This window comes from Electrophorus electricus, chromosome 4 (assembly GCF_013358815.1).
Source record: "Electrophorus electricus isolate fEleEle1 chromosome 4, fEleEle1.pri, whole genome shotgun sequence".
Classification (NCBI taxonomy): domain Eukaryota; kingdom Metazoa; phylum Chordata; class Actinopteri; order Gymnotiformes; family Gymnotidae; genus Electrophorus; species Electrophorus electricus.
Genome location: NC_049538.1, coordinates 26,740,454 through 26,764,770, shown reverse-complemented (window position 1 = coordinate 26,764,770; position 24,317 = coordinate 26,740,454). Strand labels below are relative to the sequence as shown.

At 44.2% G+C, this 24,317-nt stretch overlaps 2 protein-coding genes across 3 annotated transcripts in view; one reads left to right on the top strand and one right to left on the bottom strand.

The window, feature by feature from the left end:
• Positions 1-3,216, top strand: part of cttnbp2 (cortactin binding protein 2) — a 35,075-nt gene extending 31,859 nt beyond the window's left edge. For both annotated transcript variants that reach the window (XM_027003964.2, XM_027003965.2), the window contains 7 exons: positions 20-198; positions 293-498; positions 688-867; positions 984-1,035; positions 1,215-1,326; positions 1,579-1,728; positions 2,024-3,216. In XM_027003964.2, coding sequence (XP_026859765.2) covers positions 20-198; positions 293-498; positions 688-867; positions 984-1,035; positions 1,215-1,326; positions 1,579-1,728; positions 2,024-2,326 — 1,182 coding nt within the window. In that variant the 3' untranslated portion in view covers positions 2,327-3,216. The remainder of the gene's footprint in view (positions 1-19; positions 199-292; positions 499-687; positions 868-983; positions 1,036-1,214; positions 1,327-1,578; positions 1,729-2,023) is intronic.
• Positions 2,916-23,125, bottom strand: cftr (CF transmembrane conductance regulator). Its single transcript, XM_035525359.1, has 27 exons — positions 22,894-23,125; positions 21,964-22,074; positions 20,963-21,074; positions 19,990-20,205; positions 19,730-19,819; positions 18,675-18,838; positions 18,059-18,184; positions 17,486-17,732; positions 16,901-16,993; positions 15,632-15,805; positions 15,040-15,231; positions 12,773-12,867; positions 12,104-12,190; positions 11,116-11,833; positions 10,747-10,878; positions 10,043-10,080; positions 9,577-9,857; positions 9,399-9,478; positions 9,096-9,246; positions 7,473-7,700; positions 6,900-7,000; positions 6,156-6,389; positions 5,518-5,673; positions 5,327-5,416; positions 4,771-4,943; positions 4,422-4,527; positions 2,916-4,251 (listed from the first exon to the last, which is right to left on the bottom strand). Exons 1-27 carry the CDS (start codon positions 22,944-22,946, stop codon positions 4,039-4,041), a joined length of 4,461 nt encoding a protein of 1,486 aa, XP_035381252.1. The 5' UTR covers positions 22,947-23,125; the 3' UTR covers positions 2,916-4,038.
• Between the last annotated feature and the right edge of the window lie 1,192 nt (positions 23,126-24,317).

The following is a 24,317-nucleotide window of genomic DNA, read 5'->3' as shown; positions in this document are numbered from 1 at the left end:
CGTGTTGTGATGGTTACAGACTCAGGGTGAGAATTGGGCCACTGACGACTCCATGCAAAGAGCACTCTCCTGGGTGTGCTCGGTCTGGTACCAGCTCAACGGCTGCCTCTCTCGCCTGGGGACCCCTGAGGCCCTCCTAGGCCCGCACATCTTCCTCTCCTGCCCAGTCCTACCACAGCAGACACACGCCATCGTAAAGTGAGTCCATGAAATACACATATTCATCTCTCTGTTCCGGTCATGTGCATCATGCATGGGTTGTCCAGCATCTTGCTGTTCTGTCTGTGTTCAGGTGGCTGTCACACCTGTGGAACATGGTGGTGGTCCCACGTGTCGAGGATGCCGTCATCTCCAGGGTGACTGCCAAGCGCGCCCAATCCCAGCGACAGTCTCCCAGCAACAAGGGCTTGAGCCCAGGGCAAAGGGCTGTGGTCCGAGCATCTCTCAGCATTCTCCTGAACAAGGCCATGCTGCAGGGCTGTCCGCTGGCCCATTCAGGTGCAGTGCTCATTCCCTCCAGTCACGTGATGCTTTTCACCTGTGGCCCTGCTCACATTAGCCAACTAGGCATGGGAAGTTTCTCATGATGCATTTATAATTATAACCAAATGAGAATTTTCATGAACTACCGTGTGATATTTGTAAATGCTGGTTACACTTCTTCTTTTGTGTCTGACTGCCATGTAGAGATGGACGGGCTCCTGCCAGAGTTCCGAGGGGGGTGTTTCCCACTCTGCTCCATTAGCTCCTCCTACAGGAAAGGTGGGCGAAAGGGGCGTGATGGTGGTGCATGGAGAAGATCCAACACTAGTCCACGAAAGAAAGGTTCCAGTGCTGGGATACCATCCAGTAGCTCCGCACGAGAAGGTTTGTGAAGTGATTTGTTTAGGAGCGCTTTATGTAATTCTCCCAAGTAGACTGTGTATACTTCTTGCGGTCAAATAAAGGTAAGGCTAACACCACGCCATCTTCTCATTCTTCAGGCTCTGTGGCCAATTCAGATGTCCACCTACTGTCAAATGTCAGTCATCCCAGGTTTGTGCTCTGAAACCATTACTGCTGCGAATGCTCTTTGAGTAGAGCATACTGTTAGCTCAGAGACACGCCTCCACATGTGGAGTGTCGCATTTTGAAATATTCAATAATGGGCCTAATGGGATTGCGGCTGTTGTGTCAGTGTGGTGTACCAGTGATTGTTATATGTGCACTGTCAGACTCGGTGATGGAGACTCTGTCACTCTTGCTCTCTACTCTGATGATGAGAGTGATCTGATCAAGGAGCTGCAGACCATGTGCTCCAGCAAGTCCGAGCCAGACATAAGCAAGGTAATCTAGGCTTCCGTTTGCTACAGGTTTTGTAAGTTTCTACATCTTTTCAACCCAGTAAAACATTACTGTAGCCTACACTGCTTTGCCTCAGGTCTGACCCAAATGTAATGTTGGTGGAGCTGGTGCAGGAACAGTGTTTTACCACCTGTTGACTCCCCCAGTTAACACCCACAGTTTGGAATTGACAAGTCACTCCAGACTCCATAACTGTTATTGAAGCTTCTTCATCTTTTCTTACCCATGCTGCAGATTGTTCTGTCCCAAGAGGACTTTATCATGCTCCCTGGCTCAATTCTACCAACTCCACAAAGGACAGCTGAGCAGGGCTACACTGACATCCAGCCACAGGCTGTAAGGGTGGAGAGTTGTGTAGAGGTTGCCCAGCCTCCACAGCAGCAGGTAACACCTACCTCTAGAGCAGGAGAGTCATATTTCAGTTTTGGACAGCCTCTCCATTTACTGTTTTCTGTGATTAGACACATCTGATTCAGGTCATCAGCTAATAAATCAAACTAAGCTTGTGTGTGTTAAAGCAGGACAAGTATTAACCTCTAGAGTACAGGAGCTCTCAAGGTCCTGAATTTGACAACCCTGTTTCTAGAGCTGCCATGTACCACACACTAGTGTTCTTTCTGTGATGATATCTGTGACATTGGTGCAAATGAAACTGATTGAACTGACCACGCATTCACAGATTGACAGTAGCCTTTCAGCAGGCAGCCACGGCTCACCTCGGTGTTTGGCCAGGCCCAAGTCTCAGCTCCCTGTCCCCACCAGCAGGGGGCAGCAGCAGACCCCAAGCAGCACCCAGCGAGCCACTACCTCCATCAGCAGCAGTACCCGTTCCCCCCATGCCCACAGCAGCAACCCCAGCAGAACCCATACGAGCAGCAGAACGAGGCAGGCCCCGCCCAGCAACAACAGAATCAACCAATCAGAAGAGGAGACCTGGATACTGAACTCCAGCTTGCATGAAAATTACAGTAACCATAAATAGACTCTCCCTTCCCAAGCCCATATCCCCATTCTGTAAACTCCCTCCATGTTGTGAATTATGTTACTGAAAGCCTTTTAATATTTACACATTGTCTATACTTGTTATACTATATTACCTTGTACCTTACCGTGTACTTGGGGACCATGGTTTTATTATAATACACTGTTGAAGTATTGAGATTGAAAGAAGTGTTTGCGAAAGTAGCAGGTGAAGGCTAATAAAAGAAGTGCTTCGTCAGCTTTTGCCTTTTAGGTGAAAATATTGTGGATCAAAGGAAAAGCAGACAGTCTTTTTTGCTATTAAGCATTTTTCAAGTATTTTATGTTTTAAGTAGTTGCAAGATTGGTTTTAAACAATGTTGAAATTAATCAGGGTTTTACCAAATATGTGTAAATAAAAAAGTGGGAACTTAAATGTTATATAGACTAGTGTATGTGGTATTGAGCTTGTACACTGAAGAACCTAAAAGAAAAAAAGAACTGTACATAATGTTTGTAATATTAATTTTTTGTTGATATTTTTCACTTGTTTCAAAGTGAATGTGGCAATAAGTAATGTCCTTGCAATCACAGGTTTTCTTTTGTCTGTGAAGCCATAAGAAGTTTCATTTATTCATGGAATGCGTGCTGAATTATAACATGCTTGAACCTGTGGGGGAGCCTCCTCTGAAATTTGAGACAGCACGCATCACATTCATTTTCGATCGATTGTTCTTCGGTAACAAACACTTAGGATAATCAAGTATTATTTTAAATTCACCATTGTTCATATGTACAGAAGAGACTATAGTCGACCACTGATGTTGAATTGTAGGATAGTTGTCTGATGAGGTTCAGAGAGTTGTCCTGTTTCCTCTAAGCACAACGATTAAAAATGCACTGTTAGCCCAACCATCAGCTCAGCTTTGTGCTTTTTTTTCTCTCCAGACATTGACACATGTGCTCCAGTGTTATCAAAGTTGAAAACTAATCCAAATGAAAACAAAGAAATACTTAATGAAATAAGACTGCCTGAACATGTGGGAGAATATTTTTTTTAAATCTAGACAGGTAAGGAAGAAGGTGATTCAGTCTTTGCAGGAAGGAGGTCATTTGAGATTAAGTTTGGATATACAAACAGCACAGCCTAAAGAACCAAGCAAATGAGTGAGCAGATATCAAAATATATACCATGTTTGCAGGAATATCTTTTATCTATTTACACCTAAGCAAAATAAAAAATATTCCAATTTCTTTGTTCATAATTCCATAAATTTCCTAAAAAACAAAAATGCAACCTGCTTCTCTTCATTTTTTTTTAAGTGGCACCAAGTTCATAAAACCTGTCTCAATAATTCCATAAATATAAGTTTAGAGGAAGATTTACAGCTTTTTGTACTGAAACACAACATCTGAGGGCCACAGAGAGAAGCTACTCATAAAGGCATCGTTTTTACATCGTTCCTGGTCTCACTGGGTCCTGTTGTAAAAGTCTATGAAGTACCTTATGTTATATTTAGTGCATATAAAAAGGTTGGCTGAAGTATATTTTACTTTTCCACTGTACTTCTATCTTGTCCCAGTTAATTAGTCCACTTCATTTAAAACACATTCCAGTTGAATGCTTCTGAAAATTAACAAGGACTGCTGTTTTTTCAAACGACTTTTGAGTAAGGCATGCTGGCCATCGCTGAGCACCGGTGGACTGTGTCTCTAGGCTCTGCTGGCTGGCGCTCAGAGACGAGTGTCCTGGCCATCATCCTCTGCCTCCTCCTTCAGTGGTAGTGTGACGGAGCTCATCTTGGGCTGGGGCACACGCATGCTGGAGTTTCGGCGGGGGAAGAGCTTGAGGTGCTCCGCCGGACTAATGGCCTGTTTCAGCTGGCTGGCCTCATTCAGGAGCTTCTGGATGGACTCATAGGTCTTCACCTTACCCTGCTCAATCATCTGTAGCAATGCGTTGGACAGAAAGATCACAGCAACTTTGAGTGCAGTACAAAAATTCAGCTTCTGAGATACTGCATATTTAAAGGGATGATGGTGTCCATGACAGTGGTCATAGCCAGGAAGCTTTCAGAAACATGTGACTCTAAGTGATGAGACAGAGGGTGCCTTACCAGGAAACGCTGGCACTCAAGCAGTGGCTCCACCTTGTGTTCACATAATAAGATGGTGCAGGTGGAGAAGGACTGCCTGAGTGTCTTCTTCAGGACCTTCACGGTGCTGCGATCCATCACAGCCCACAGTTACCATCACACACTCCACATAAAACTCAATTCAACATTTAATTCTCAACTTAAACTTGATTTAGCTAGCTAGCCAGATTGCTACCTGACAGCCCAAATGAAAAAGATCTAGTTCTATCTATATTTCTAAAAGTTGTGTACACACTATATGGAGGTTAGTTTTCACAGGCCTTTGGCAAACAGCAGGCTTTGCTGTGCACGGTGCCACTGGGTGACGTACAGTGGGTCGAGGTGAGCGCTGGGCTCGTCCAGCAGCAGTATCCGAGCTCGGCTCAGGATGGACCGGGCCAGACACATCAGCTGCTTGTGGCCATAGCTCAGTACGTGACCGCCGTATTCCAGCTGGAAGTCCAGCTTATCGGGAAACTGCTCGATGACTGACCTCAGGCCCACCTGCAGATGCACACTCCCAACGATTAGGCTGCCCATCCCAGGCTTTCAGCAATGGATTTCTTTAAAGCTTCATAAGAAATCATGCTTAACACAATCTCCTTTTGAGACTACATAATATGGTCAGTATGGTTTATGTAGAATTAAATGGTAAGTTTTTTTTTCTCCTTGCACTCGCGGCAAGCACTTCAACCATCGTGACACCATTACTCAAGTTCAGTTTAGACAACAGTGCTTTAGTGTAGCTCTACTACTCAGCAACACAGAGTTGCCATGGGAGCAGCTGTCACTTGTAAGGCAATAAGTGTGTGTCTATAGAGTACACTAGGAACATAATGAAGCCACGGCCAGTCTGAGGTCTAGACTGTTGCTGCACTGAGCCTCACCTCCTCAGCAACCCTCCACAGCTCCTCGTCGCTGTGGAAACTGCATGGGTCCAGGTTCATGCGGAATGTTCCAGTGAAAATAAAAACTTTCTGCACATGCAAAGGAAAGGGGGAGAAAAAAGGATTGTCAGAATTGGATGAAAAATGTGCGAGCAGAGCAGAGAAGACCTGCTCTCCCAAAGCTGCCGTACCTGAGGCACCACGCCGAAAGCCTTGCGCCAGCTCTGAAGGGCCATGCTGCTGTAGGACACGCCGTCGATGGCCATGTCTCCGTCCGTGTAGGCCAGCCGCAGGAGGGCATTGAACAGCGTGCTCTTCCCAGAACCCGTCCTGCCCAGAATACCCACCTATGGCCACAAGTAGCATGGAAAATCACCCGGCCTTTAGGTCCCTTTTTTGGTGTAACATGTATGTAATCTTTAATATATTGTATGTGTTTAACTTGTATTAAAAACTTTCAGAGGTATGAAAAGGAATAAACTCATGTAGTTGGCTAAAGATAGAATGGCATGTGTGTTGAGTGTCTGTGATATGGGACACTGGGATTGCTCCAAGGTATCTCATTAGCCCGTGCAATTAGTGCAAGGTGATAAAGAGCTAATGAGCTGCCTGAGTTAGCACTTTTGCTAGCCATTCTGGGACCCTCTTCCTACAGAGCTCGGCTGGAAACCACTCAGCACTTGTATTAGCAGAAGGTTAGCATTTAGGGAAACTCTCCTGCCTCGTGCGCAGCCTCGTGATCTCATTTTGAGTGGCAACAGTTTTTTTTAACCTCAATCATCTTAAAGAAAACAAGGTTTGAGGGCTGCGCTTTGCTGCTTGAACGTACCTTCTGTGCCCCCTCCACAGTGAAGGAGAGGTTCTTGAGCACAGTGTGCCCTCCCTCGGTGTATTTAACCGTTAAGTTCCGCAGGTCCAGCTGGCCGTGGCTGGGCCAGCTGCCCTCACTCCATGCGTCCGTGTTTGCAATGACCAGGTCTGCGGCTTTCCCCTTGCCCGGCCTGGCCCAGGGCTCCTCGGACGGCAGATCAATGAACTTGAAGACACGCTCCACAGACCGCATCTGGGGGTGCGGACGAGAGTGGTGATGTAATCGCGTCAAGACATCACCCGGAACGCGGATCCCAGAGTTTGTTTGGCTTCCCAAAGGCATCCGAGCCGTGTGATTGTGCGTGCGCGCAAGCTGAGTGGAAGGGGCATGCATGTGTGTGAGCTGAAAGGTGGCCATCTGCGCATATGCGCAAGTCTGCAGGGGAAGTCGTCTCATTTGCATATCAGTGACAGACCTCAGCACCTCCTCTGGGAAGCAGGGGGAGAACGCAATGTTCTGCACTTTGATAAGGCCAGTGAGTCATGGACAGGCATGGTGGGATAAAAGCTTTACACTGGCACACACACAATCTCTCCCACACCATTACAGGACAAGACGACTTATGCACTTGAGCGCTAGTCAAAAATGTGCTAGGTTTCAGAAAGGCAAACGCTACAAGGATGACTTTGAGATAAGGAGTAAGTAAGTGTGTGTTTCTGTGTGAGAGAGAATGACAGAGAGAAGAGACAGACAGACATGTACCATTCCATCCACTGCAATGCTGGTGACGACACACCACTGGAAGGTCCCAAGAATGAGCATTGCCAGGGCTACAATGATACCAATCTCACCTGGTTTGTCCTCTAAAGCATAACACAGGTATGCACACACACACACACACAAACACACACACACACACACACACACAAACACGCACATGCACGCACACACAAACAAACATTAAGTACAACACTGCATGCAATTATCTCAAATATCACTTCAAAAGCATTTTTCCAAGACCTGCTTGCAATTAGCTCTCAGTGAAATTGTCTGTGAAACCTGACAAACCAAGCATCCAGTGGCTTTTCAGACCAATAAGCCTTCTGTGTTACATGGGAAAGCCCTGAACATAAACAAACAGTAGCATCTGCTCACTCTCTACAACTTCTGCAACCACTATTCAGCTCCAACTGTTGTGACCACATAGAAAGGGCTCACTAATTCACAAATGCCACGTTGCTCAGGGTGCACAAGCCTACACAACGTGCTATGAGTCAGGTATGAAGCCTGTTTTAGATATTAGCACCAGTGGACGTTGGACGAGTGCAAACTTACGGTTGGTCCCTACTGCAATCCAGGCAGCAGCAGTGAAGAAGAAGACGTAGATTATGTCAGCACGGAAGAGGAACCAGCGCAAGGTCGAGAGGTAGAGGAACCAGACAGCTGTGTGCGTGTTGAGGGCTTTGTGGAACAGGGTTTCAAAGTAGGCCTGCCGATCAAAGGCCCGGATCGTCCACAGGCCCTTCAGAGAGATGATAAGATGGGAGAAGATGGGACTGCGAGCTGAATGGACAGAAAAAGAGAAAGAGAGAGAGAGAAGAGAGAGTGAAAGAGAAAGAGTGACAATGAAGAACATGAAATTAGAATCATAGAATGATGGCTCAATAATTTAATGGCAAGCTTGATTTGTCCAAATGCAAAGCTAAACGTTTGGTCAGGAGAATGTGGATAGAAATAATTCTGCCTTAATATTGTAAATTCATCTTAATGTGTGTAAATGTATTGACGCTTGTTGTGAGTTCCAAAATAAGCTCTAGCTATGACACACATCTGAGTGGAACTGAGAGGAACTGGGTTGAGCAAGTCCGATTGGCTGCGATCTAAACACTTAGTCACCTCGCATGACTAAAAGTCCTACATTGTTTCATTCAGCCCATCTCACTTGGACCTACTGAGCAGGAAGTGAGGAAAAAATGTCCTCTGTCCTTTTGCTTTCAAGCACCTACTAGTGAATGGCACAGCCCCACACATATGACTGAGCTGAGCAGGGGGTGTAGCAACCTCCAAAAATCCAGTTGTCATCACATTTTCAGCATTTGCCTGCACATTTGAACATTCCTACCACTTTTCACAAACAAGACCAGCACCCGCCTATCCCAGGAGCAAACGGCTTTGTTGTGACTTATCCCCAGGAAAAGTGCCCAGTAATAAAGATTGACTGCGGGAGGGAGGGAAGTCCCTGGTCATTTTTTTTTTCCAGATCTCTGTGTCTGCGGTGTGGAAAGTACTCACTGCTCCCGGTATGACCTCAGACTGGAGCGACCCACCGGGCTCTGAGGATAAAAGGCCCTGCTTCCTGTTGGAGTGCCAGATCGAGCAGTAGGCCAGGCCTGGGGACGGGGACCGCGGCAGGGTCCGCAGCGGGAACACGGCCGCACGAGCAGACGTAGACCTTCGCCCATGCCGCTTCCTCTGAGACATCCCCTCTCCTCCCGCCTGACTCATTCATCCTCTCCTCTTCTCCTGTTTTCTACAAAGCCACTGACCTTCTGCCAGGGCCCTGGCAAACTGGTGTACTGTACCCTGGAGGAGAGCCACACGCCAGTCTTCCTACCCGTGTACACACACCTCGGGATACAAGCCCTGGATGTGTCACCTCCTCTGTGACCTCTGCTGGCGTGCATTGCTCATTCCTGCAATTCTTCCTGATGCTCTATTGCATTCCCTTATAGTTGTGTGTCTGGCCTCAGATGTGAAGTCATGTGACCGCTTCTGACGCCAGCACGCTGCTCAGGGATTCTATCACAAACCGCAGGTCAGACTGTTCTTGGCTGTAACTGCTGTCCGTTCACAGCATGCAGACACGGATCCACACATACACGTACACACACACACAAACCCACATTCACAATTGCAAACACACACAGTCACATTTATTTTTCCCTGTCTGTCCCTCACCTTCTGTCTCCATTTGCTTTAACTGCTGTCCTGTGCGCAAGAAGTACTTCCTCAACACAACGAAGATGATGGCCAAGGGCGTGGCTGCGAGGAAGATGTATGGGCGCATGATGGACACGACAAGGATACATCCCACCACCACCAAGGTCAACTGGTGAAAGACAAGCAAAGACCTAATGCAGGCTGGCTAACTGGAGGCTGGGCTGATTACAGAGCATGTGGACTCCTGCTTCTCAGTGCCCTACACCAGCCATCTACAACACTCTGCAGTAAATGCTAGATAACTTTAAAGTGGCGACCCACCTGGACAAGGTCGAACATTAGGAGAGGCAACATGTCATCTATGGTGGCCATATCCTTAGTGAACCTATTCATGATACGACCTTGAAAAATGAGAACAGGGCACATGCCATCAGTCACATGAACCGCAGCAGAGATGGGCACATTTCAGCCAGCCTGGCATCACAGACACCGCACTCACCTGTTTTCATGGTGTTGAGGACAGACATAGGTGCCCTGAGCACAGAGTACAGCATTTTCTGATGCAGTTTCTTTGAGATGGTGATCATGGTGTGGACAAGGGGGAGTCCCCGGAAGAAGCCCAGTGCTAAGATGCTCTCTGACGTGGCCACGTAGATGTAGATGATGTAGTAGCTGCTACTGGGGCGGATGGTGATGGACAGCGCAGTGCCAGGAAGGGTCACATTGGCTTGTTTGGTGACATTCGGGTCGAACGAGTCATGCTCCTCATTCCAGATCTCACTGAAGGAGAAACGAGAGGATGAATGGAATTTGGAACAACAGCGATGAATTCCTGTTCACTACTGTGGAATGCTGGGCGATCTCTGAGGAAACCAAGGAAATGAATGAGGCCCACCTGGATTCACTGAAGAAGCAAGACAGCTTGCATTTGATTAAGTAAGAACGATGAAAAGGGAGCAACTTACTCAGTTATCAGAAAAATCCCAGCAACAGATCCAGCCACCTGCAAACAGAAAGGAAAAGAATCTTTAGCAAATAAATAAAAACTTCAGAAAGAAAACCTGTCCTTCTGAAACCCTGAATGTGACTGATTGCATATGTGTGGCTCTGAGGCAGGTGTCTGGTGTCTGCCTTAACAGCTACAACAAGTTACGTGCCAGCATGGGTCATAGTCCCAAAGGATTTGATGTTTGATGTTTGATGTTATTGCTCCCAAATCTGTGCTTTCTTTACAAATCTTAATACAAAGCAAACAGAGTACATCTTTCCACATATATCACATCTCTTAAGATGAACCATTCAGGTAGCATGATACTTCATATATAATATCTGGAAAAAATCTATATAGCACATACATTATATTCACACATAGGTGTTATATTCAATACAACATCTGCCTATTGATCATATTTTCAACTAACAATACCGGTACCATGTTACTTCATATTTAAACACTTACACAGTGCATACATAGAAGTTAGATTTGATATAACAGCTGCCTAATAATGATGCTCATAAAAGTGCCATAATAGCATAGCATTAGCATAATAGTAGCATGTTATATGTGATATGATGATCGAAGTCACTTTTTTAATTTGGAAGAGCAGAAGTTAATAAAGTGAAACACTGATATAGATACAGGAAAAGTGAATAATTGTAGCATTATTACCTCAACAGCATAGATGATAAGGATGAAGATGAGAACGTAAACCAGGCTTCTGTTAGTTGATACATATCGTACATATGTGTTCCACTTTGTGGTTTCAAAGACATCCTCCATTTGTTCATCTGCAAAACAGTCCTGCAAAGAACCACATGGTTTGTGCTAACTGCTAATTATTCAGAAACAGCATTATGAAAGTGTCACAATTCCTTAAAGAAAACAACATGGTCCATAACAGCGATGTTCAACCCTGATCCTAGAGAGAAATTGAACACATTGAAGATAATCAGTTTGTTCAAGAGTTTCTACTAAATGAAATCAGGGTAGATCTCTAGGAGAAGGGCTGATCTCTGATGTCACTACAGATGTCCCTACCTCGATGTTCTCCTCCTCCATATCTCCAGTGATGTCGTAGGTGCTGTCCTTAGATAGCCGTCGGGCGTAGATGTCCAGCTCCGAGGCCAGCTCGCTCTGGGGCACAATAGACAGGCGGCGATGGAAGGATGAGTGGCGCTGCTCGTGCCTGGCCTGGCCCTGCGCGTTGGTCATGAAGGCCAGCACTGACTGCCTCCTCTGGCCCGCCATGTGCACGCCGTGGTTGTGATACACATCTCCGCCTATGAAGCATTCATCCACCAGCTCGCTTTCGGGCACCAAGGAGATCTTGCGTCCAGGCAGCGAGCGCCTACCGGCCGCCACTTCCTCCTCCAGCGGCACCTTGACGGAGGCCTGGCGGTCGACCGCCAGCGGGTTGATGATCACCGATGGCTTCCTCTCGTCTTTGTAGGTGGGAGGGGCCACCTGGCGGAAGGGGGGCCGGTCGGGCTGCACGCCGGGGCTCTCGTCGACGGAGACCCGGCGGAGGGTCTCGGTGAGGATGGAGCAGCGGCGCTCGGCGCTCACGCTGTCGTAGCCCTCCAGGCCCAGCAGCAGGGAGCTGAAGTCCGGCCGGCGGCACTGGAGCTCCGAGAAGGTCCCGTAGAAGAAGCACTCACCGCTGTGCAGCAGCAGGATCTTGTGGGCCCGCTTCAGGTGCTCGATCTTGTTGGTGACCACTACACGCGTTCGGGAGGCCATGAGCGTGCACAGACACCTGGGGAAAACAAGGCACTGCTCTTTAAAACAGGACATATACTCTAAAATCAGAAATTTCATAGAAATCAAATATAAATTTGATAACGATATAATATTAACATTATCATATGTATCTAAATTATCTGAATTCTAACAGATATCTATGTCCAATTCCTTAGGCAGTAGATCTAGCAGTTTTATTATTATAATTATTGTGAACATGTTAAACTGTGAGTAACACTGTAGCATTTATTTTTACACAGCAAGTATAAACTCGTGGCACACATACTTGTCAAATATTTCTTTCTCTGTTGCGATATCCAAATGGGTGAAAGGTGCATCCAGTAGGTAGGTATCAGCGTCTCTGTACACAGCCCTGGGGGATTAAAGCCAAACTGTAATTCTAACTGACAACTTCTTCATTCCATATCATCTTCACTCCATTACCAGAGTGTGGTAATGCTATATGCTATATGCTTCAGAACCACCCACACCATTCCCAGAAAACTAGACAACAAAGTATAAACGTGTCAGTATATCGTCACATGGATGGATCAAGCAATAAAGTTGTGGCTCTCACTGAAAGTACTTGTTTTTTACAGTCATGTTACAGCCATATATCAGACAGGAGATAACGAGCACTTTTAATCACAGAGGAAACTACTTAACAGTAGTGCCTAAAGCACTTTTTTTCTGCCTTCTAACTCCGGAGTTATTGCAGGAAGAAATTCCCCTTATACTGTGTACATAGACACAGCATGCAGAGTAAGCCTAAGAGCTTTATTTCTTCTCTTGATGATGACGCTGTAAATAAGAGGTGGTGAGAGAGCTGGAAGCTGTTACATTGCGTTTCCAAGGCGCTGCATCAGTATGGCTTCCAGTGAGCCAGACCCCAGAGGTGCTATGGTGGGTCATTGTATGTGTGTGTGTGTGTGTGTGTGTGTGTGTGTGTGTGTACCTGGCCAGGGCCACTCGTGCCTTCTGACCTCCGCTCAGGTTAAGCCCCCCTTCTGCTAAAGGCGTCCTGTCGTTTTCAGGAAGAGCCGACAGATCCTGCAGCACAATGGCAGGACAGCAGTTAAATCTCCATTATAGGAACACTAAAAAACATGAGGCACACGGGTGTCATCTCTACTTCAGAACTCCTTAGACAAGTGATTGTAGAATTATCAAGGCTTTCATGAGTTGGGTGTAAGCGGTCTTGGCTGAACTCTGCAACAAATAAATCGACTCATGCAGCAACAGCAGACTACAAAACTACAATCACAGGCATGATAATAAGGCATCATAGTGTGCACAGACATAAAACACTTTCACACAGACACTGTGATCAAATCAGCCACCTAATGTGCACAAGCACAGTGCAGATCATCACCAAAGTGCAGTACAATGAGGTAGACACTGGCAAAATGCATACAAACAGATCATAAAATACAAATGGATAGAGGAAAAGCAGAGCATATGCACCTAACCAATGACAGAGAAGGTTTGGGTTCTGATGCTTTTCCAGTGCAGGACCATCCTACCTTGTGCTTGGTCATTTTTTGTCCAGATCGGAAGCAATGGGAGGGAAATCCTTATGTTAATAGTTGTAAAAAGCTCAAATGGGACCATGATTGACTAGTGTACAGTAATAGTGATTTTGCTGTCACATTGGTGGAAAGGCTTTTGTTTACAACCCAGACATGACGTATGTGAGGAGTCTGAAGTACCATCTGATAACAAAAGGAAGTTGTTCACCCCAACACAGGCCCATCAATGTCATCTGCATGAGACAGTGATTAGCTGCTTCTCTTTACAGTCTAGAGACGCGACAAAGGGATTTATGAGGGTCTGGAAACCATGCTGTGAATATCCAAGACTTGCTCTCATGCAGCAAGTTAAAACATGATATGTATTCCTTGGTTTTAACATACAGATGAGCAACATTTTCTGATAGGATTTGGTATATTGAAACAATACTATAGCACCTTTGTAGTAGTGACTCATCTTATGGTATCGCAAAGCACGGTCACCATAAAAGCAAACTTACACTGATATTTAACAACCTTTGTTGGTTCAGAAACAGAGCATCATTTACAAGAAGGTGTCAGTTTTGTGCTCAGCTGTCCATTACTGTTAACATGCTCTGGTATGGGCTAAACTGCTTCTACCTGAGGAAAAATTTGGATCTGGCCCTGATTCAGCTGAAATCCAATGCACTATAAAGCTATAGCAAGTCTAATGAGAATAACTCAACAAACAACTGCACATTTACCTGACACTTTTATCCAAAGCAGCCTACAATTATGACTGAGTACAACTTGAGCAATTGAGGGTTAAGGGTCTTGCTCAGGGGCCCAGCAGTGGCAACTTGAACCCACAACGTTCCGATTATAAATACCTTAACCACTGAGATACCACAGATATCTGAAAACTATCTATATTTAATAGTCCATATTATTAATTATTATTATTATTATTATTATTATTATTATTATTATGGGTCAAAACCTAGGAGAAGCAAAAAGAACTGATGAAGTGCAGTATTAAAATCTGACTCTTATAACTACCAGAAAATGTTCTTGCTCTTTCTGTCACATTTTTGGGAAAATAGAAGAAAAAAATCATTCTGGTTTATTCCTACATGAAGTTGGTCTTGCCTGACAGATTTTGCAGAGATGTACAGTTCCTCAAGGCCCAACTTGACAGTAAATACAGAATCTATGAAGCAATTCAGATCTTTGTGCCTCTTCTCAGAAGAGATTCAATTAAAGAGGGGCCCTGTCACCCAATACTGCCGATGGCTGTGTATGACTGGCCGTTTTGGTATCAAGAAATTGCAAAAGACGTGGAGAGAGCCATATTGAGTAACATGACACATTAGGGCAACACTGAATCTAACAAAGGTCCTCAGTTAAACTGCCAGTTGAAGATTCCAAGTGCTATGAGATTAGTGAGAGAGAGAGAGAGAGAGAGAGAGAGAGAGAGAGAGAGAGAGAGAGAGAGAGCAAGAGAGAGAGAGAAAGAGAAGGAGAGAGAACATAGATAGGTGTAACTGAAGGGAGGGAGTCTGAGCCTCAAAGTGAAAATAATAAGAGGAGTAGGATGATAGAGTTTGAGAGGAATATAAATGAGAGAGTGAGTGAGAGAGAGAGAGAGAGAGAGAGAGAGAGAGAGAAAGAATGAAAATCTAAAAAAAAGATGAAGTAAAGAAGGGATTTAAAGACACATATGTTCCAGTACCTCCTCCAGCTGGCATGCTTTGACCACACTGCTATAACGATATTCATCGTAGGTGAGACCAAACAGGATGTTGTCACGGATGGTGCCGGGCATGATCCATGCGGTCTGTGAGGAGAAGGACACTCTGCCACTGTGGCAGATCTTCCCAGAGGAAGGGAACAGCTCTCCCAGGATGGTCATCAGCAGTGAACTCTGCAAACACACACACACACACGCACGCACGCACACACGCACGCACGCACACACGCAGAGCATTCAGCCTGCAATCTCCTGATGGCCACATCTGCTCTTGGCCTCCAAAATGTTGTCCTGCTTCCCTTCCAGCCTTTAGTTCCACTAGCATGTGCACATGGCATGCTTTTTTCGTGGCAACTACCAGCACACGAAATCATGACAGTAGTCAGTATTTTACCATGATCTAGGCAAGATCGCAGTTTAGAACTGAGGTGATTAATTTTGCCACCTCAACATTGGAGCACTCATACAGTGTGCTAAGATGCCATGTTCTGCATACATTTTCTATCTGCTAAAAACATCCAGACCACATTTGTTTCTTGCTTTGATTAGACGGGCATGTTCTCAGTTGTCCTACCTTTCCAGACCCCGTGGAGCCAGCGACAGCGAGCATTTCACCTTTCTTCAAGTGCAAGCTGATATTCTTAAGGACAGGTGTCACATAGAGGTTGGTGAAGAAGAGACTGTCTCCATTCGGATAACCATTTGCTTTGTTTTCCTTCTTAATCTTCTCAAAGAGTTCCCCGATGCCCTGTGACACAGCACACAGTCAGGCTAAACCTCTACAAGGCCTTGATTATGAGTTGAATCCTGCTGAGAAGTTGATTAGGAGTCTGTATTCTGCTGAGAAGAAAGATCAAGTATTGCTGTTAAAAATACCAACCGTCTTTCAGACTTAGCTTTACATAAGGCGGTAAGAGGAAATGAAGAAATTAAAAAGGAATTTCAGCAAGACTAATCACTTAATCATTAAGATGACAGCGGATGCATGTCTAGGAATGGCAAGCGATATCAACTAAATGAATAAAGCTATTAACTCAGCCTGTGACTGAGCTTTTGTAAGTCATAAAGTTAACCAACAAAATATAACAGTATTTTGATCATCACTGTTGGGTCTAAAGACAAGTTAGGCTTGTTAAAAAGTTATTGTCATGGTACTGATGATGTTGCATTCATTTTTCATCACTGGGATACAGAATTATTGCACCCCACATGTGGAAGCAGATAAAAGGCTTGCACCATTATTCTATCATTCCATTCCATTCTATGCATTTTCACTGAGTACAAAGAACTTCCCCGGAATAAAGAAGCGGGTGTGTCTCTGGTTTAAACATTGACCCCCAGTCCGTCTTTGTCGGTCAGCAGCCTTGTAGCTAGTGACTGATTTCGGCATGCATTTCAAATTCAAATGGTGTGAGAAACAGATAAAAAGGACACAGCAATTAGCCATCTCCTCCCCCTAGTAAAGTCTCAGACTCAGCAATGAGCATTAAGAATGTGCACTCCTCAAAAGCAGGCATTATGGGAAATGGATTCTCCCAGCCCACCCCAACAACCAAATTGGGACTTTGACTTCAACAAAGGCAATTTCAAAATGACAAAAGATCAGCCACATGTGACATAAAACTTTCAATTTCTTCATAAAACCAAATTGTTGCAAATGTTTCTGAATTCGTTTTACTTTGTACAATAAAAGGCTTGCATATAGCAAGAAGTAAAGAATCTCAAATTCTATACTTGTTAAGCCCCAGGTTACACTTCTTTAGGTAAAATGGACAAGCCCCACAAAACCGCCCAGACTCAGAAACCACTCAATGAGCTTAGCAGGAAACAGCAGAAAGTTTACCTCATCCCAGGAGGCTGTGACATTCTCCAGCTTCATATCTGTGATGCTAAGGTCATACTCCATCATTTTGTATTCTTCTTTGCTGAGAAAATCCTAGATGCCATGATTCAAAAGGAAAAAGAGCAAAACAGTTTAAAGCCGCATTTTAGATACATTATGAGACATCCTGCTTTTTTCCAGTACAGTACAAACAGTTACACAAGGATACAATAATCCTGCTGATCTGAGCTGTTTGGAACAGTTCTAAATAACAGGATAACAGCTCATGTCCTTTTTTCCAAAACTGTCTCATGATAAGAATAGAAACAATTGTAGTTCTAAGCATTTTCTCAAAGTTGTCACTAACTGTGTTAAAGCTAAGTGAGTAAAGAAGAACACACAGCATTCAACTCTTTCATTGTGTCTAGACAGAACAGAGCATCCAAAGCAATAGCTTCCATGTCTGGCATTTTGATTTCATAAAGACCCATAAACCTAGCATCAAAGAGTAACATTGACAATACCCCTAACACATAAACCATGCCAGAGGTTTAATGTGACAGTACGTGTGTCCGATGCACACAGGGCACACAAATCTAGCCTTACCTCGATTTTGCGGATGAGCCGAATGGTGTCGTACCACATCTGAATGGAAGCGGGCAGCTGGCGCGTGACGGTCATGCGTAGCACCATGCAGTATGAGAGTGTGGTGAAGATGCGCCGCACGGTGATGCCTGAGGTGAGTGCTGTTGGCACTACCGCTGCTGTGATCACCCAGATGGCAGAGAAGAAGTAGGCAGAGCTGTAGAAGTAGCGCAGGGAGCCAATCTTCCGCGTCAGATTGACCTCGTCCCTGCAAGCCACCGAGAGAGAAGCAAAAGGCAAGGCAAGATGCTTATGAGCTCGCAGTGTGTGAGATACAGAGGTAACGTTCAACGTTCAAATGAATTCAACGAACAGATGACTGGTCTAAATTTCAGTTCATTCTTTGAAGTTGCATAATTAGCTGACGATGATGTGACTGAAATATATCACAACATTGTTTACATTTATGGAACTCATTCTTATTTACAATCTCAGTCATGTTACATATGTATGCAAATGCAATGTTAGGAGTCTTGGCCAAGGACTCTTATAGGTAGAGTGTGGTGCACATTTTTTGTTCACATGTACACTTACTGTCTGATGTTATTGATTATGGTCTCCATGATCTCCTCCCAGCCATAGGCTTTCACTGAGTGCAGGTTCTCCATGATCTCTGAGGTCAGAGCTAGACGTTTGTTGGTCAGCAGTACCCGCTGTGCTCTTGTTAAAAGGAGAAAAGGAGGGAAATTATGTACTCCTTAGTACACCAATCTCACAGCATGAAACATGCTGTTCTTGTATCCGGTACACTTAAAAGGTGCAGAGGGGAGAGGCCTGGTGGTTCTATGGTTATCTGTCTGGCACGGGCCAGAAAGGAGAGCCTACATAGGACCTGCAGGAGCACCTGTAAACAAGGACAGCACGTTGCCTGACCTGAGGCTAGCTGGGAAGGAGCAGGTGCCCGCTCCTCCCCCAGGGGTGGCCATGACCTGCCAGCTGTGTTTACATTTCTCAAGAAAACAAGGCAAGCCAACCCACTGATTAGCACCTTAGATCTACACTACCTGTACCGACTCACCGAGGAGCCCAACCAGCACGAGTTTGAGCTGGAATGCGTGTTGTTGGTGGAAGCAGTATAATGAGATACATTTGTGCAATTGCAATGCACCAATCTCTGTGGCACTGTGCATGTGAATAAGTGACAACTTACTTGTAGGGGCCCATTTTATGGGAGAGACAGGCCTGTATGACACCCAGCAGGGAGATGGCAGCAAGGGCACTAAAGCTATTGACCTCGATGAGCTCCCAAATTAGCCCCACACAGAGTATACACTGCAAAGGAGAAATCCACACATAGTGGGCCATGACCAGGCTCTGTAAGGCAAACACAATTTCAGATGAACTCTCACCATAGCATATGAAGTGTAACATATAAATTGGGCACAGGTCAGATCAGTGCAATTGTTTCAGAAGTACAGTCACTGGGAAAATAGCAGTAACAAAGAATCACACATTTCATTCAAATATATAGGATATGTTGTTTAGCATATCAGGTCTTATTTAGAAATATTAGGATCAAATTTTATGATGGGCACATGACTCACCATAGAGCAGAGTAAATACCATGTGATAGAGTGCTGCTAGTTTACTTCCCTTTTACAATATGCTAGGGAATTGAGACCTTTAACCCAACATGGAAATGCTGGCTACCAGTTCTAGAACAGGGATTTCCAGTGTCTGCCACAGTCCCCCAGTGCATGTACTATTAAAGAAACTGACTTAAACCTGTTCACCTATGTTAACAACTGCTTTCACTCACGTTCTCTAGCTCACAAGAGAAATGATAGGGCGTTTGGCTCCCTCAGAGAGTGCACACAGAATTCGGGTATGTTCTCTAAGACATAACGGGCTTTACACCAGCACATTTAATACAGGTGTTAATTGCCTCAGAGCACTGGCAAAGTGTATCGACATTCAGCACCCTCGCTCAACCTCCCTGAATGGGCCAAGAGTTCAGCCTTATCCGCCTCTGTTGTTTCACCTGCAGGTTTTTTTTTATACCCACCATAAAAAACCTGAGAAAAATATCATACTTAGATAGAATGAAAAAGCAGTTAGGTGTAGGAGATGAGTGTGAATTTTGATTTATAGTAACGTGATGGTGGCAACATAAAATAAACAATAATATTCCAGTATTACAGGTATGTGTGCAGCCCACATTACAGACAAATGAAAGAATAGTGAAGTAGCCTGCTTGGTACTTGCCTGATCAAACTTGTTCAAATTGGCTGACATTAGGCTGACCAGCTGCCCTGTGCTGATCTTGTCCAGAACTCGGCTGGACAACTTTAGAGTCTGCGGGTCAAAACGAAGTGAAACGTCAACATTCTTGAACCCAAATAACTTTAAACATCGATGAAGGTCTCTTAGGGTGGTGAGGCGTCTTGTCAGTGCACATGACTCAGCCTTAAGCACCACCACAGAGTTGTGAAATCAAGCAAGGTGAGCAACGATTGCTGGCTCACCTTTTTGTAGATGAGGTTGAAGAGGGCGATGCGGATCTGCATGCCCAGGTGGTGGAGGCCGAACAAGGCGGGCTGCAGCAGGAGAAAGCGGACGATGAAGAGGAGGCCCAGGCCCAGCGCCAGGAAGTAGCCCTGCTCTCGCTCCGGCTCGTGGAAGGGGTCAAATGAGGCAATGATGCGGCCCAGGAGCTGTGGCTGCACAGTCTTTGTGGCTTCCTGTGGGAGAAATAAGATGAGATGACAATAAAGCCTGCAGGTTTCCATGTAAGATTAATTTAACGCAGTTTATGTTCATAATCTGGAACGATGGGAACTGTACAGTAATGATGACCACAAAGTGCACTGAATATGCTCTAATATGCTACTGTAATTCAGACTCAGGCTTTGGTTGTTGAACTTATTGTATTTATAATGACTTTTTCAACAGAAGAGCAGCATGCCCATCTGAACAACCTCAAAAGAATATGGACATCATTAAAATGTGATCAGTCAAGAACACCTTCACTACTGCATTCTTGCATAGTATGTGGCATACAGTAAAAGAACAATGACAACAGGAGGATCGTCCCACAGGAGATTATGAGAAAGGCATGAGCCTTACGCCTCATCTGAGGATGCCGAGAATCACATCAGACTGTGAACAGCACTGTGAGTCACAAGATTACATCGTTGTAATACCACTGAAACAACACTGGCTGACCACATGCTCACACTCGCAATGTGCAAAATATATAGCACACAGTTTTGGTCTGATTTCTTCTTGTTTGTGCAAAAACATGCTACCATATGCGGGAACTTTTGAATGGCAGAGAGAGAGACAGAGAGAGAGAGAGTGAGAGAGAGAGAGAGAGAGAGAGAGAGAGAGACAGAAATTGAGAGAAAAAGTGGAGAGACAGAGAGAAGGTAGATATAAAGTATAAACTTTGCATAAAGTATAAACATGTACATAGACAGCTCTCATTTAGAGACTTACCCCCAAATAGAGAAGAATGCCAAATAACAGAAAGGGCCGAATGAAACATCGGGAAAGTGCTCGTAGAAGACTGGGCTGTTTCTTTGCTGAAACAACTTCTCTGTCCCATTCTCTGCACAAGAGATGGTGAGTCCAAAAAGAGCAGTTAATCAGGCCTGCACATCCTCCTATCCCCAGTAAACACGGCAAGGCCTGCATTGTCCGGAAAGCTCATGAATAACCAGGGTAATTTAGCGAACTTATTAAACGATGCAAGGAGGTCTTGACAAGTGTGGGGCAATAGGGAGGCTGCTTCAGCCTCTTCATTGTATAAAAAGTTCAAATTCCCAGAAGACCTTCAAGTCTGAGAACTGAAAATACCGCCCAACATCCATCACTCACCAGGGTCCTGGCACTTTAAAAGGTCGCGCTTGACACCCATTAAAGGGGCACTGACACACAAACCCACGATGATGTACTGTGGGATACGTGAAACCTGGCATAGTAAGTACTTTACTGGAAGAAAAAATGTATGGACCCAGTTCTGGACCCAATTCTGGACTCAACTCTGGATCCACTCTTTTGGTCAGAAACTCCACATTAGCACTATGACTCAAAGGTGTGATATTTAGCCTTGCTTGAGTAGCAGGGCCTTTGAAATCTCTGACAGACACAATGGGAGCAGAGGCAATGTGTCCTGTTAGGAATTCATGGAGTAAATATGGTCATTTAAACAAAATTCCATGATTAAGGGCTTAGTCACTCTTCCAGGCATACCTCTTCCCACAGGAGCACCAAGGGTACTGACATCCCTGCACTATGGACTGCATCAAATATCATCTTTGCGAAAATCTCTTTTTATGCATTAGAATATCTTAATACATTTCTTACGGGAGCAACCACCTGAGAGAAACCATTCTTGTATCTTTAGTGATAATCTAAATGTATCTTTAATAAATATTTTGATTTGTTGACGCAAAGTGAAGAATGCAAGCATGGTGGAGTATGTTGAAAATACACACTTTTCCAGGCGTTCTGCAAGTATATCCGCTGTGTCTTGTGATGGAGCTTGAAAAACATCGGATGGCCTTAGTTTTTCCCTAAATCCCTTTCGCATAATAGGGCTTGTCCACCTGCAAACATCCAGATGACACAAAACCATAGTAATATGCTAATCTTTTAAACTGTTATGACTGACAACGTCTGATGCCATGACTAACAATTTAATTCACAGAGTGTCAATCGACATAAATTTCCCAGGCAAGTTCGAATCCAAAGTCATGGACTTATTTTATGTAACACTAATATGTGTTAACCTTTATTTAAGCAGGATAAGTTCTCACTGAGATTAAAAATGCATTTTATAAGATCGTCCTGGCTCTTGATTTGGGGTTAGGTTGTTTAAGGACAGTGATATGACAAATATGAAAACAGAGCTTGGTTAGGGTGATCCACAGTCCTATGCTGGGCTACACCGGTGCACATCTCTTTTACATTATGAAATCCTTTTTAATCTTTTGTAGTCTTGATAATTCCTCAGCATGTATCTATTTTGCAACAACAGCACCACTTTAAAATGCTTATCATCATTACCTTTATGGAATTCTCTGTTTTCCTAATTACTGTGCGACCATGTAATTTACATATACTATATAAATATACTATTTGATTATTTACGTGATTGTAAATCCTAAGTCCGTAACATTTTTTATCACAAACAACACATACATACAAAAAACAACCTTGCTGAGCTGTTAAGCGAAGAGCAAAAACATTTTAGAAAGTGTTTATATATTTATTGCAAACACTAATGCAAACTGACTGAGAAACTTAAAAAGAACAATGAAAGATTATTGAATATTTTTGCCCTGATCTAAACCTTTTATGAACTCATGGAGGAGTCACAAAATGTGACTTTTCTTAGTATGCAGAACATTTCAGGTGGGTCTTACCAGAAAAAGTATCTCGAAAAGAAACCAGCATCATCCACAGGTGATTTCTGCATCCTAAAAGTACATGGGGAGCACCTCCACTACACATGGAATCAGTACCGCTTACATTTGCTGTCCTTTATTAGCTCTTCCCTGGGGTTGTGTATCGTGTTCTTTACTGCGATATTACTAAAGTACTCTGCCACAACTGACGAGGCTAGTCGCCGCAAAACTCCGCAGCTCTGAACGTGCATTTCGACGCATTTCTCCGGTTTATAAAGGCGATTCAGTGACAGCAGCGCGAACACGGTCATTACCGAGCGGGCTGGACTCTCCACCTCTTTTTGGTGGAGGGCTCTTGTTGATGCCACTTCTAAGCTGACAGTTTGCAAAAAGAGTACGGACCGCTCGTCGTGGCAACACGTAGTAAACACGTCCTATCGCTTGAGAGCCGCACTTCTTTAAATCAAGCAATTTCAAGAGGATACCATTTTTGACTTTTTACTCATTCAAAAAAGTGTGCTGATAGCAAAAACACACAATCAAAACTCAACATCACAAGCACAAGGACCCATCAATAAATCACATTTTAAAACTATGCGTTTGAATTTAAACTATGCTGTCGTTATGTACTTGCAAATCTACTACTGTATGGCTTCACCAGATATGACGTCGATGATTGGCTAGAAAACTGTACGGATAGTATTAAAGTGATATGAAATAACAGAGACAGTTATTATAGCTCCAGCTGATAGACTATTAATACATTCAGACAAGTACAAAAGCCAAGATGTGATATTCCATGACGGTTTTTTTTTAGGACCAACCACACGCATATATTGATAATAACTACAAACGCTAGTGCTGCAGTCATTGCTTTGTTTCTTCTAGAATAGTTTATTGTTGACACTGGACAAAAATACAAAAATCAAGAGAGATGGTAAAAATGTTTAAGGAAAAAATTAGGCTAAATGTCTTCACATTTTCAGGTGTCGGCCAGAAATAATTTTGCATGTAGGTGTAGTTTGAGTGACTAGGTTTCTGTTTTAAGGGAAACCGTTTGAGTAATTTATGATCAAATGAAATTAAGCCACACTTCCCAAATTTGACTTTAATGTTATTACAACACTTGCCGTCCATATTCTCTCTAGCAGAATCACTTCTTCCACAACACTCGTTTCTTTGGACGCATATAAGATTTGCCCATGCCATGAACCGCTTGACTTGGCCACGTGGTGGCGCTGTTCAAATACATGACAAACCAGATATCTCTGTGAAGCAGAACCTGCACTGTTAATCTTGCAAACACAAAGGGGGAACGATTGCAAATAACCTAGATTGAGTGTGACACTATATCTGATTAAAATCTCTTGCCACCAGTTTCCTTCAGAAGTATTCAAGCTAACGATGTGAAACGTTGCTGCTTTATAATGACGGATGTTAGG